General features: G+C 37.9%; 1 protein-coding gene across 4 annotated transcripts in view; it reads right to left on the bottom strand.

Moving 5' to 3' along the window:
• LOC143038084 (oxysterol-binding protein-related protein 1-like) overlaps positions 1-15,000 on the bottom strand; it is a 511,761-nt gene that overhangs the window by 56,757 nt on the left and 440,004 nt on the right. For all 4 annotated transcript variants that reach the window (XM_076207017.1, XM_076207015.1, XM_076207016.1 and 1 more), the window contains one exon: positions 10,832-10,990. In XM_076207017.1, coding sequence (XP_076063132.1) covers positions 10,832-10,990 — 159 coding nt within the window. The remainder of the gene's footprint in view (positions 1-10,831; positions 10,991-15,000) is intronic.

Genomic DNA, 15,000 nt, shown 5'->3' on the forward strand with positions numbered 1-15,000 from the left:
AGAGGATATGCGGCTTTGACAGTCACCTCCCCAGCCCTCAAAATAAGTACGAAAGTGTATATGTGTGTCTATCCGCGACCCTATATCTCCCACATAGAGTACATGACCCAAGGCCTAAGGGATATCATACCTTTTTGGAATCATTTCAACCCCTGGAACACGGCTGTAGCCATTATGACCTTGGTGCCCGCGGTCACAGTGGTGGCCAGGGACAATATGGAGTCCAAGGGAATAATAGGGATCAAGCGAAAGTATACTGTATCTGAACGTCTGTCCGTGACCTTATGTTAGCATTGGAAGAAACCTCCTCATAAGCACTACCAATTGCAAAACAAAAAATGCTGTCTATCCTGCTGCCTTACAGTAAATGCATTACAACATACATAAGTTTGTACTTGAAAATCAATTGTGGTGCCATGTAATACTTTAATTTTTAAAAGTTAAGTAAAATTGTCATTGTGCAGTTTAGGTTGTATAGTTTAATTTTTAACTGTGCATTTCTGATTATGCGAAGGACAAGGGCCCTTAAGGGTTGATTCACACTATCGGTCCGGTCGCGCTCCACTCCCGTTCCGCTCTCGGTCCGGTCCAATATTGTCTCATTAATTTCAATGGAAGCATTCACACTGGCGCTCTCGCTCCAGTCTCGCTCCGGTCACGGTTCCGTCAAAAGATATTTTTACTGGAGCGAGACTGGACCGTGAGCGCCAGTGTGAACTCAGTTGCCACGGTCCTGCTCCACTCCAGTCGAGATTCAGCCTTCATATAAGCAAGTAGTGTTACCCTCTGTCCTACCAAACCATGGATAATCCAAAGGAAACACCACAATGGGATCATGAGAAAGTTAGAAAAATGATAAAAATACATTTTATTTTTATTTATCACTGATACAATGACAATGCGTACAGCGAGGATATTCATAAGCACCAACTGAATAGAATATAACCTACAAAACTTACTTTAATTTTGTGGATTTAGATGAAATGCTAATAGAATTAGTCAAAAGGTAAACCAGAGCTGTATGACCTGACTTCGCTGCACTACAGTGATAATGTCTGCATACTTATCATATTGCCAAGGTACTGAGAAAAAAAAATACACATTATTAACCGAAGAAAGAAATTCCATATGTATAATAACAACCTATTATCCACTGCGGAAATGCATCTCCTTAGCTCACTCAACAAATATTCCTACACAAGTTTGTTTGTCTACTTATATTTTATCATTTTGCCAAGGCATTGAACCAGCTGGGGAGCTGAAATAATCTTTCAGTGTTTCTCTCGCGCCAAAAGCCTCCTTTGTAGCATTTCCCCCTCTTCCTCTCATTGGACGTACTGTGTTTGATGGAGGCATGACAACAGTATCTGGTAATGCAACAGCATTTGGGTGTATCAGATTGTGAAGTATGCATGTTGTTGTAATGATTGCATTAGCGTTAGAAGGCATAGCTTTAAGTTTCCTTAAATATATTCTGAAGGTTTGCACTAGAATACCAAATGTGCACTCAACAATCCTCCTGGCTCTAGATAATCTATAATTAAAAATCCTCTTCTCTATCTTATGTTCAGTCTGTGAACCTGGGTAGGGCCTCATCAAATTTCTCTTCAGCGGGAAAGCCTCATCTCCCACTATAACGTATGGTGCAAGCACATCAGTGCCAGGAAGTGCAGCATCTTCTTGTACATTTCAAGTCATCCTCAATTTTGGATAGTATTTTCTCAAATGTTCCTTTGTTCATTCTGAAATAGCTGTGGAATTTACTCTCATCATCAATAAGACGAGGATACAGAGTATGAAATTCTCCTTCAGTCTTCCTATCTTGCAACATAGGATGAACCCACAGTCTCTTTCTTTTTCTATTTTGTTTTCCTTCTTCTTCTTCTTCATCAAGTGCAATAGCGAATATTGCCAACTCGGCGTCAGAAAAGTCACACTTCCTTCGTAACTGATGGTGAGACTTCTACTGGTATCGAGGGAGGGGCGATGACGGGAGCGAGAGCGGACCGTACGTGTGAATGCCTCAGAACCGAGAGCAGACCGAGAGTGGAGCGCGACCGGACCGATAGTGTGAATCAACCCTAAAGGCTCCTGCAGGAGCTAGGTTAAAACGCCACCCAGTAGGGCGGCTTTTAAGCTAATATGTATGTGTATATATATATATATATATATAACTGTATATATTTAAATATATATATTTTTATTTATATATATATATATATATATATGTATACATGTATATATATATATATGTATATATATATGTATGTATATATATGTATACACACACACACACACACACACACACACACACACACACACACACACACACACACACATATATATATATATATATATATATATACGATTAAACTTTGCAGCAGCTTCTGCATTCACGAGTTTGTTGGTGACATGTTCAACTTTCCTAAAAAAGCGGAGAAATAAAACATTAAACAAAGGAGGAAGAAAGTAGAACCGATGCAAAATGTGGGAGGAGTACGATCGAAAAATCCAAAAGAGATAAAAAGATGTTTTGTAAGGAAGTTAAGAGAGGGAGGGGAGGTGATTGAAGTAGAGAAGAAAAGGTAAAGGTGGAAATGGATATATATTAACGGAAGAAGAGGCAGTTAGGGGAACATGGGCACAGTATCTTAAAGAGCCGTTGAATGTGGAGGAGGATTGTTGGTGGCAGCAGTGGGAGGCGCCAAGAAAATGACGGTGATAGGAGAGGAAAATGGAGGAGAAATAAGAAAAGATGAGGTGCAAGTAGTTTCGAAAATGATGAGAGCAGGTAAGTCACATGCATTGGATTGGTGTCATGCGGAATGCCTGAAGTAGGGAGGTAGAGTAATAGTGGAGTGGTTAGTGCGATTGCCAGTGTGTTTCTAAGGGAGGATAGAGTGGCGGAGGACTGGACAGTGCCTGTACAGTTCCGGTTTACAAGGGAAAAGTGGAAAAATGTGATTGTAGTTGTTTTAGAAGTGTCAGTTTGTTAAGTGTGGTTGGGAAGGTTCATGGAAGGGTTTTGATTGAGAGGATTAGGAGAGGAACAGAGGGAGTAATTGGTGAAGAACAGTGTGGGTTTAGGAAAGATAGGGGGCCACGTGGATCAGACTCATGTGGTAATCTTTACCGAAAGGTTAGGATGTTTTCTGGTCTTTATGGATTTGGAAAAGGGAAGACAGGAAGGCAATGTGGGAGATTTTGCAGATATATGGGATTAGGGGAAAACTGTTAAGGTCAGTCAAGAGTTTTCACGAGAGTAGTAGAGCCTGTGTTAGAATTAGAATTGGATAGCGTGAGTGGTTTGAGGTAAAGGTGAGATCGCGTCAGGGCTGTGTCATTACAAAGGATCACAAAGGCGGAGCATACCGACACGAGAACTTTTGGTCCATAACTAGGTCGGATGCAAAAAATATATAATAATGATAAATGAATAAACAAACAAATGAAAAATTAATAATATATATAATAATAAATAAGTAATTAAATAAATAGGTAAAGTTAAATAATAAACAAACAGGTAAATAGTAAATGATAATAAATTGACAGATTAATAATAAATGATAACCAAGCAAATAACAATAAACAAACAAATAAATAACATAAAACAAATGACAGTCATTACAGTATCTTGCTTGTTGTTAATCTAAACAAACCTTAAAGCCTCGAACTGAACTACATTGCACTGCCTCTGCAGAAAGTCTATTCCATTTATTAACCACACGGATGGCGAAGTTGTTTCTACCCACTTTCAAATTAAATCTATTTCCGGACAGTTTGAGACCATTATTTCTTGTCGGATTCTCATTCAGTGTGAAAATTTTGTCACTTTTGATGTTGCCAATTCCCTTTAGAATCTTAAAGATCTGTATCAAGTCATCTCTGAGTCTACGCTTTTTTAGGGAAAACAGAATAATATGTTTTAATTGATTTTCGTATGATTTACTTTTTATATTTGGAATCAGTTTTGTGGCCCGCTGTTGTAATTTTTCTAATCTGTCAATGTCTTTAATGAGACTCGGTGACCATACGGAAACAGCATATTCCAAATGTGGACGAACTAACGATATATATAGCTTGTTAATGAGAGATGTACTTTTGAAGTCAAAAGATCGCGCAATCGGTGCTAGAATCTTATTTGCTTTCTCAGAGGCTGAAATACAGTACACTGCTTAGATGATTTGAGGTCGTTACTGATAATTACGCCGAGATCCTTTTCACTATCCACTTTTGTTAACGAATTTCCAAATAACTTGTAATCGTACTTGTTATTTTTACCTATATGAATAACCTTGCATTTAGGTACTTGTGTTAAATTTCAATAGCCACTTTTTAGACCATTGTTGTAGTTTATCTAAATTTTCTTGAATATCTAATTGGTTTTAGTGATCATTTGCCATTCCGTACATTTTTGTATCATCAGCAAATTTGGAGACAATAGATTTCAGTCCATGGTCTATATAATCTATATGTACTATGAATAGAAATGGCCCAAGAACTCCACTCGTGACATTTTTCTATCTAGAAGTTTTGTCATTTAGAACAACTCTGTTTTCGATCGTCCAACCAATTACTAGTCCAACTTAATAGGCTACCACTTATTCCGTGTGGCGCTAATTTGTCTTTTATGGGGGACAGTATCAAAAGCCTTTGCAAAGTCTAGATATATTAAATCTATATTGTTTTTGTCATAATTCGAGATGACTTTGTTGTAGAATTCGAGTAAGTTAGTCACGCAAGAACGTTTCCGTCTGAATCTATGCTGGCTATAATTTATCAAACAGTTACTTTCTAAATGATGTTCGATGACATCTCTGATGATAGTTTCCATAATTTTTCGTATGATTGAAGTCAAACTTATAGGCCTGTAGTTCTCTGGTTTCTTTTTGTCACCTTTTTTGAATGTGGGAGTAACGTTAGCTAGCTTCCATTCTCTTGGAACATCTCCGGATATGATGGATTTCTTGAAAATAATTTCTAATGGAACAACAATCTCATTTTTCATTTCCTTTAAGATTCTTGGATGCCAACCGTCAGACCCTGGTACTTTTTTTGATTAACTTTGTGTTTTTCTATACACATTTTAATTTTTTCTTTTGTTATATTTACCGTAGAAAGTTCACCCTACACTTTTCACAGGTTTCAGTTTAGATTTCACTTTGAGGTGTTTCGTTTACAAATACTGAGCTTAAATAATTTTTACAATATCACACATTCCTTCATTTGAATATTCAAGTTGACCGTCAGTAGATAATAGTGGGCCAATGTGATTCCTAATAACCATTTCATCTCTAATGTAACTATAGGATTCTTTGGAATTCTCTTTGGGTTTATCAGCGAAATTCATTTCACATTGTTGTTTTAATTTTTTATTGTCCTTTTTTTAATCTCTCTGTATTATTACATAACCTTGATAGTCATTACGTGCACCCGAGCACTTGTATTTCTTACAACCCTGTCTCTTTTTAGCAATACTTCGTTCAGTTTCTTTGTCAAGCCATTTTGGGCGAGCCTGATTTGAGGGGCGTCTGTCCTTGAACGAGATGTATGTATGAATCATCTTAGTAAGCGTATTTTAAAATATTTTCCACATCTGATCTACAGGTCTTGCGCTTGAATTTGCCTTTCAATCTGTAAGCTGAAGCTCCTGACGTAGTCTTATGAACTGAGCTTTACTGAAATCGGGTATTTTAGATACTCATCTATTTAAAAAAAAAAAAAAATGGCAGTTTGAATCTAAGTTGTGATCACTACTTGCAATAGTTTCGCCAATTTCTACATCGGTTATCATGCTTTTGCGGCTAGTAATCAATAGATCGAGTAAATTTCCATGCCTTGTGGGCTTATTTACATGTTGAACTTAGTAAATGTCACCGAGAAAATCTATCAAGCGACTACTTATATGGTCATGTTCAAAGGTCATCCAATCAATGTCAGTAAAATTGAAATTATCCATTATGAATAAGTCCCGGTTGCAGAAACTAGACAGTTTTTGAAGCAACATTTTGTAGTCTGTTAATGATAATGACTTTGGCCTATATACTACGCCTACATCAATTTTTTGTCCATTTGTTTTGGTTAATTCTACCTACAAACTATGATATGCATCCTGTTTCACTTTCTCTAAAACACAGGGATGGGCATTGCTTTTAACGTACAACAGAATATCCACACCTTTCTTGTGGTTTCTACCCTAATGAAAGTGTTTAAATCCCCGCAATATTAAATTCAGCTTCAAACTCTCCACCATATAACCATGTCTCGGTTATTCCTATCATATCGAGATTTTCTCTTTTCACATACGCCTGGATTTCTTGGAATTTGTTCTTAATACTAATAGCATTAAAGTACATGGTTTTAAGAAACTCGTGATTATTCCTTTTTGACTTGTTTTGAGTTTCAACATCATGCCTTACATTATAATTTTGTTCTTTATTGAAACCTTGCTCTATATTGACATTTGGTACTTCATTGATATTCAGTTCCTCATGGACATTTGCCTCATCACATTTGCCTCCCTCACGGTCATCCGATCTCTCATTTACACCTTGCCCCCCTCCTCATGGCGTCCCACACCAGCCACTCGTCGTTCATTGACATTCTGTTCGGCATTACTTCCTAAAATGATATTCTGTCCTCCACTGACATTATATCCTACCGTGATATTTTGTTCTCCACTATTCTTATATCCGATCCTGATATTTTGTCCTTCATTGGCATTACATGCTAATGTAATATTTTGTCCTCTACTGACATTATATCCTAAAATTATATTTTGTCCTCTACCGACATTATATCCTAAAATGATATTTTGTCCTACACTGACATATTGCTCTACATTATTGCTACGCCCTACTCTGTTATCCCAATACATTCTATTTCCCATTCCCTTTGATTTTCTACCCCAAAAAAGGTACTAGTTCACTATAAACTGCCACAATGAGGTTTGTAAGAACATATTTGCCTCTGCGAGTAAGGTGGATTCCATCAGAAGCATAAAGGTCATGACGCCTGGAAAAGAGATACCAAGGATCAAGAAAGTGGTATCCCAGTTGCGTGCAAAATTATGATATCCTCTCATTAATCCTTATTGTTCTACTGTTCCAACACGAGCCAGCGCAGATCCTCGGAAGGATCTCACAAGCTATGTGACGGCTTCCACGTTCCTTCACCTCCTGAAGGAGGATCTTGTAATTCCAAACAAGCTCCTCTGAATTCACCCTACCCACATCGTTATTTCCCGTGTGAACAATCGTAAATGTGTTCGTCCGCTTTTGCTCCCTGATGGTCCAGGTATAATCAGCGATCCCACGGCTCGGTTGACATACAAGCTTGCAACGTCGCTGAAGGATGTCGTCATAGCCTTGCACCATGGAGTCCTCCACCACCAAGAACTCCTGATTTTCCAGCCACCTCATCTTCCAGCAGGGCAAAACGATTGACTAGAGCTAGTGGTTGTTCCGCTGGGCACACCCTTACCGAACGCGGGCTCGACAAACGAGACCTCACGGAGCGCCATTCGCTCATAGCAGTGGCAGAAGTAGAAGAGGTGGAACGCTCTTTGGGTTGTGGGGAGGACTCACTCCTCTCACAGAGTGCACTCTTGAGAAGACGAATTTCCTCCTCACGCATGTCGCCATAGCTGTTAAATGTGAAAATGGATGGGATGGTGCGGGAAGTAAATGCGAGGGTAATGGGCAGGGGACTGGAGATGGTTAAAGAAAATGGAGAAAAGTGGGAAGTGAGCCAGATGTTGTTTGCTGATGATACTGCACTTGTGGCAGGGTAAGAAGGGGGAGATTAAGGCAGTTAGTGACGAAGTTCGGAAAGTTATTCGATTGGAGAAAGTTAAAAGTAAATGTGGGTAAAAGTAAGGTGATGAGATGTACAAGGATAGAGGATGGCAGCGAGTTGAAAGTAAGTCTGGAAGGAGAGAGGCTGGAGGAAGTGGATAGTTTTGGGTATTTGGGGTCGCATGGGGCAGGAAAGGGACAAGTGGAGGGGGAAGTAAATTGTAGAATGAGAGAAGCAAGCCTTGGGGGATTAAAAGGTGTTATGAGAAATAGGGGTCTGTGAATCGATGCAAAGAGGAGATTATATGAAAGGGTGATTGTGCCGACGGCACTACGTGAAGCGGAGAAATGAAATTTAAGAGAAGTAGAGAGGAAAAGTTTAAACATATTTGAGATGAAATGTCTGAGAAGTATTGTAGGGATTGCAATGTTGGATATAGTGAGAAACGAGGAGGTGAGGTGGGGAGCGGGATTGGAAAATAATATGGTAGTTAGGGCAGATGGAAGAGTATTGGGATGGTTTGGACACTTGGAAAGATTGATTTAAGAAAGATTAGTAAGAGAGGTTTGAAAGGTAGAGGTGGAGGGAGCATACTTGAGGGAATGACCAATGATGAGATGGATGGATGGGGTGAAAGGAGCTTTGAGCTGGAGGGGAGTGTCTGTTGAGCAAGAAAGGGAGAAGGCAGGAGATAGGGGTGAGTGGAGAATGACTGTGTATAGATAATACTGTAATGCAAGGCTGGAAGGGACAGGGGATGGAAGGTAGGGAGCGGTTATGTGTGAATGATATTTTGACGCAGCCCGAAGGGATTTCTCCCCGTCATTTCTTTTTCTGTATGAGGAGGAGGAGAGGGGGATGGGGCGCCGATTAAGTAAAGCGGCCTTGCTGTGGATGTGCTGTGTCTTTCTGCATCGTTTCTGATCCGGGGCTGTGGGCGGGATACAGGGATGACCCCTCATCCACGAGGAGCTAAGATGAGATGGGGGAAAGGGTGGAGGATGGGAGTGGAATGGGTAGGAATGAAATGGGTGATAGTGGGTAGGTGCCTTTTGACTTGGATACCTCTCTTATAAGGAGGAAAAAACCCTTGGTGAGTGTGTGTATATATATTATATATATATATATATAATATATATATATATATATATATATATATATATATATATGTATATATATACATATATATATATACATATATATTATTTATTATTGGAAAAATACAGCGAATTTTGCAGACTTATGCGTAGAATAAAGCACAGAAATACTACTGCCAAAAGGCATAGTAAAACAAAGTGGAGCGTTCTCAATCTATTCACGACATTTCGTACGTTTTGTACATTTTCAAGCGATATTAATGACAAAAAACGAGAGAATTTACATATTAGTATGATGAGGTTTCATGGCACGTGGTGAGATCATCTACAAACTAACAAGATGATGGAATGGAGGTGGAACTCCGTGGGGTGGTGGACTTCGTAGACGGAATTATGGTAAGGTCTATTGATTGGATATTTAAATTTGGAGATTTCTCTTTGAAAAGAAGAGTCTCAAGAATGTGTAAGCGTTTAGTAGTCTGTATTCATCCAATGATTTTCGTGTTGTCCACCAACATTTCCCTCGTTATTGTGGTCTTTTACGAAACTTAAAAATCAAAGACAAACACATCTGGAGACAAAAAGGAACAACGGTAAAACAAGAAAAGGAAATCCTATTATTGGTCAACTAAAAAAAAAACAAAAAAAAAAACAAAAGAACCGATCGCAAAGTTCCTTTCAAAAGTCGGTATGAACATTGTACACACTTCAGGAAAAATAAAACAAAAGATGTATCAAAAAATGTTCACAATAAGAAAAGTGTGATTCATAAACCCCCATGAGGCTGCGATGAATCGAAACACAAATACACGAACAGAATAATGACATGCGACAACATAGAGCATCGAATCCACTAGTGATACAGGCACAAAATCACGGTCACATGCCCAATTGGAACAATTTAGAAATATTGCACACAGGCATGAAGAAGATGACACGAAGGACCCTAGCAGCAGCAGCATGCATACACGCAGAGGAAATGACTAATGACAGGGAAGGGTTCATTAACTTTGCACGAAACACAGCAGGATTAGTCATTACATTCAGAAAGATTCGAGATATCCTGCAAAAGGACCCAAATGAATATATATACATATATATATATATATATATATATATATATATATATATATATATATATATATATATATATATATACTGTATATATGCTGTCTGATAACTTGCTTGTATTATTATAACCTCTGAGGAAGACTATCGAAATGTATAAGGATAAAAATGCTTGTGCGAAATCCAGGATTTTCTGGGAAATGAAATAAGTGGTGGCCGAAATTTTTCGTCTATCTAAGACATCTTCACGGGTATAAAGAATACATAAAACTCGAGACACGAATAAACATAAGAAGGAGAACAAAGAAATAGGAAAAGTCCCTTGTGATACAGCTATACACGGAGTGCTATGATACATTTTTTACTTAATCCTCAATTATTTTTTTTTAAGGATAAAATTGTCTACTTTGTACAATCGCATACTTAAGTTCCTGTTGTTTTATAACGTTGTTTTGATGGAACTGGATTCAGTGACGTTCCTATCCATTATGGAATTACTTAAAACCCTTTTGGTAGTTATTCCAATCAATATTATGATGATCTCTTACATGTAAAAATAGACCACTAGATACATACATACATACATATACCAAAGGCTTTTTCCCCCTTACACGGGGGGTAGCCAAAAAGGCATAGAAACCACTCCCACCAATTCCATTTCCTATATATTCCACTCCCCTCCACCCTCCCTCTTATCTTGGCACCTCCTGGATGACGGGTCATCCCTGCATCCTGTCTACTGCCCTGGGTACTATATTCATGTTAGGTTATCCTCATGTTCAATTTCTTCCCAGTTTGACCTATGTACTTCAAATTGCAGTTCGTAAGGACGTCATTAAGCTCGGGAGGTCTGGCTACTAAGTACTTACGAGGGTAGTTCGATGGTAAGGCAGCCCTTGGGCTGAATCTCGACGCTCTTGCCCCAAAACTTGAGCTTTGGGTGGATGGAGCCATGGAAGATCCAGCTCTGAGACTCAGAGTGGAAGGCCGAGACGGGCGGATGATGGGACACCTGCTCACAGATGATTCTGTACAAAGAGACAACAAGAAGACACGTTAGAGGAGACATCACACGAAAAGGAAGACAGAAAGCGTCTGTACATCGCATCTGAGCTTGTGCAGGTACTGGCAATCTTTGGATGAGCCCAGTACGGTATTAAAGAATCCTTCAAGGTTGATCAACTTGCCTGTTTGAAAAAAGATCTTGAAAGTGAGCAGTTTGCTAGGTCAGGTTGCAGGTTTGATTGATTGATTCGCATTTCAGTAGTTAAACCAACATAAAACTGAAAACCCTATTTGCAAGGTATTTTGTATCCATGTCCCTTATCACAATTACAAATCATGCAATCAGTTTTATGTTGGTCAAACCACTAAATGACTGAAACCACGACACAAGAAATATGTTAGAGAGGGAAACCAATCTAAGGGTATATTCATTCACATGGACAATTGTAACCACCCAGTTGACTGGGATAACTCTAGAGTCATTACATATAACAGCACCATAGGAAGCAATATGATCAAGGTCTGTAGAAACTAGATAGCTATGTATTTTAAAAAATATCAAAGCTGTGTTACAAAAGATATAACAGAAGTGAGCAATTGTCCCAATGGTTTCTTGATTACCAGAATGGCGGCAAAACTGATTTCCTTTTTCTCCATTTGACTTTGTTCTCTCAAGGAATTATATTCTTCCTACTATCATCATTTCTTCTTTGTATGAACACCACTGAAGATATTACAAAGGATTACAAAGGCGGAGCATGCCGACAGAAGACCTTTTGGTCCATATCTAGATCGGATGCGAAAAAAAAAAAAATTAATAAATAAAAATTATAATAATATAAATAACAAATAAAATACATAAATAAATGCATAGGTATAGTTAAATAATAGATAAAAAGGTAAATAGTAAATATTAATAAATTAACATGTAACTAATAATAAATGAAAATCAAACGGACAAATGATGACAAAACAAAAAACAAATAATATAAAATAAATTATAATCATTACAGCATCTTGCTTAGGTGTTTATCTAAATGAGTCTTAAGGTTTCCAACTGAACTACATTGCACTGCCTCTGCAAGAAGTTTATTCCATTCATTAACTACACGGTTGGCAAAGTTGTTTCTACCTACTTCCAAATTGAATCTATTATATATAGATATACAAAGGCGCTCTGCTTCATTAGTTTATCTTTTCTGGTGGTTACTCTTACATTTATGGGCATATATTTCTAATGTTTTATTGCATGCATGCATATATATATATATATATATATATATATATATATATATATATGCAAATATATATATATATACAAATATATATGTATGCAAATATATATATATATATATATATATATATATATATGAGAAATACGCTAATGGCAGCGACACCAAACCGATAATTTTTATGACAGTTGCATGCAGGGCTCGAACCCGTTGTACTCGGCTATCCGTAAATTACCTGTTCGATGCCCTAGACCACTACACCACAGAGGCTATAAAATCCTTGAAACCTGGAATCGAACTGATTCCCGAGGGAAGGAAGATCACTTATTACGGCGATCCGAATTCCTGTATTACTCAAGGACCAGCCCACCAGTGGTATGGGGTAAGGACCGGGACGAACCCCTTTCACGCTTATCGCCAATGTAACTATGAGAGAAATACGCTAATGGCAGCGACATCAAACCGATAATTTTTATGACAGTTGCATGCAGGGCTCGAACCCGCTGTACTCGGCTATCCGTAAATTACCTGTACGGTGCCCTAGACCACTACACCACAGAGGTTTCAAGGATTTCATAGCCTCTGTGGTGTAGTGGTCTAGGGCACCGTACAGGTAATTTACGGATAGCCGAGTACAGCGGGTTCGAGCCCTGCATGCAACTGTCATAAAAATTATCGGTTTGATGTCGCTGCCATTAGCGTATTTCTCTCATAGTTACATTGGCGATAAGCGTGAAAGGGGTTCGTCCCGGTCCTTACCCCATACCACTGGTGGGCTGGTCCTTGAGTAAAACAGGAATTCGGATCGCCGTAATAAGTGATCTTCCTTCCCTCGGGAATCAGTTCGATTCCAGGTTTCAAGGATTTTATAGCCTCTGTGGTGTAGTGGTCTAGGGCACCGTACAGGTAATTTACGGATAGCCGAGTACAGCGGGTTCGAGCCCTGCATGCAACTGTCATAAAAAATTATCGATATATATATATATATATATATATATATATATATATATATATACATATATATATTTATATATATATGTATAATATATATATATATATATATATATATATATATATATACAAATATATATATATATATATATATATATATATATATATATTAAGACATTCTGGCAGGTTGACGTAAGCGGAGTAGGAAACACAGGAGTCTTAGTCTTGAGTTTATTCCTGACCAGTTTCGCTGGTATGCTTTTTCAAAAAGCATACCTGCGAAACTAGTCAGGAATAAACTCAAGACAAAGACTCCTGTGTTTCCTACAACGCTTACGTCATGTATATATATATATATATATATATATATATATATATATACATACATATATATATATATACATACATATATATATATATATATATATATATATATATATATATATATATTTATATGGTATCGTCATAGAATCTCATAAGTTTCCTAAACCAATTCTCTTAATCTATCTACTATAAAATACACACGTGGATATGCACACACACACAAGGAAAAGTAGAGAGAGATAGAGAGAGAGAGAGAGAGAGAGAGAGAGAGAGAGAGAGAGAGAGAGAGAGAGAGAGAGAGAGAGAGGGAGAGAGAGAGAGGGTGAGGGAGATGTAGAGATCTATATTCTAGTCTTTTCATGTTATACTCCAAAAGCTAATCTACTACTGTATATTTGTAAGTTTAAATTATTTCCCTTGAACACAAGAAAGTAATGTTTAATTATTCACTATAACTGACAAATAAATGTCCTTCTTTGCTGTATGTATATGTTGCCGATAGAAAGAATAAACGTGTGAATCTTACGTATAAAGATTTTCCTGACCCAGGTCAGCTGGGGTCAACTGGGGGGTTCCTATTGGGCAAATACAATCACGCGGTCAAAGGAAACGAATTAACTCCTTTTAAACTTTTGAACTTTTCGTACAATTATTTTTATCTTTATTTTACTTTTGCATTGTGAATGACACTTAATTTTGCGTTCATATGGCAACTCGCCTGTTTTGTGTTTAAGCAAATTAAACGTTATCATTAACAACACAGTGGAAGGATAACGAGTAAGAGGTGGGTCATTATTGAACGTGGAATGTACCCCAACGTTGTAATGGTTCCATTTAACGAGTCATTTAACAAATTATTGTATAGATATAACTCATAACACACACACCGAAAAAATAATTATTACGAGAATCAAATGGCATTAAAATCGAAAACCCACTCAACAAAATGCTGCTCTGGAAGTAAATATGTAAACAAATTAATAAATATATGGATAAATGAATAATAAATAATTACATAGAATGAATAAATATATGAATATATAAATTAGGAAACGACCTTTGACAGGTCTCGCCATATCAAAGAAAATAACGAAATTCGACGCACAGACGACAGAGGGCCAAGGAAATTGGACGATCACTTCACGTGGCTTTATTGAAGCTGTTGACAATCCACGTAATTTGAGTCTCAACATGCGAAGTGACGGGGGGGGGGGGGGTTAGGAAGAGAGAAGGAGGAGAGAAAAAAAAAAGAGGGACGGGAGAGGAAGTAATTCCTCAGCAATTAGATTTGGATTCTTTTCAACATTCAACTCGATGTTCTCCGTCAAACTGGGATCCACCGGGCCCTAATGAGGTAAATAATTGCTGGGATGGGGGGGGTGGGGGGTGGGGTGGGGGGTTGAGGGATGAATTTCCGTTTCAGGCTAGAAAATGACAGATTTCTGACAGTGCGATTTACGAAAGACACGTTAGGTCCAGGACAGTGAAAGGGATGGGTGTTGGATATATGCCAAGGGAAATCTTCG

Source organism: Oratosquilla oratoria, chromosome 23, assembly GCF_046742065.1.
Source record: "Oratosquilla oratoria isolate Oo_2021 chromosome 23, ASM4674206v1, whole genome shotgun sequence".
Classification (NCBI taxonomy): domain Eukaryota; kingdom Metazoa; phylum Arthropoda; class Malacostraca; order Stomatopoda; family Squillidae; genus Oratosquilla; species Oratosquilla oratoria.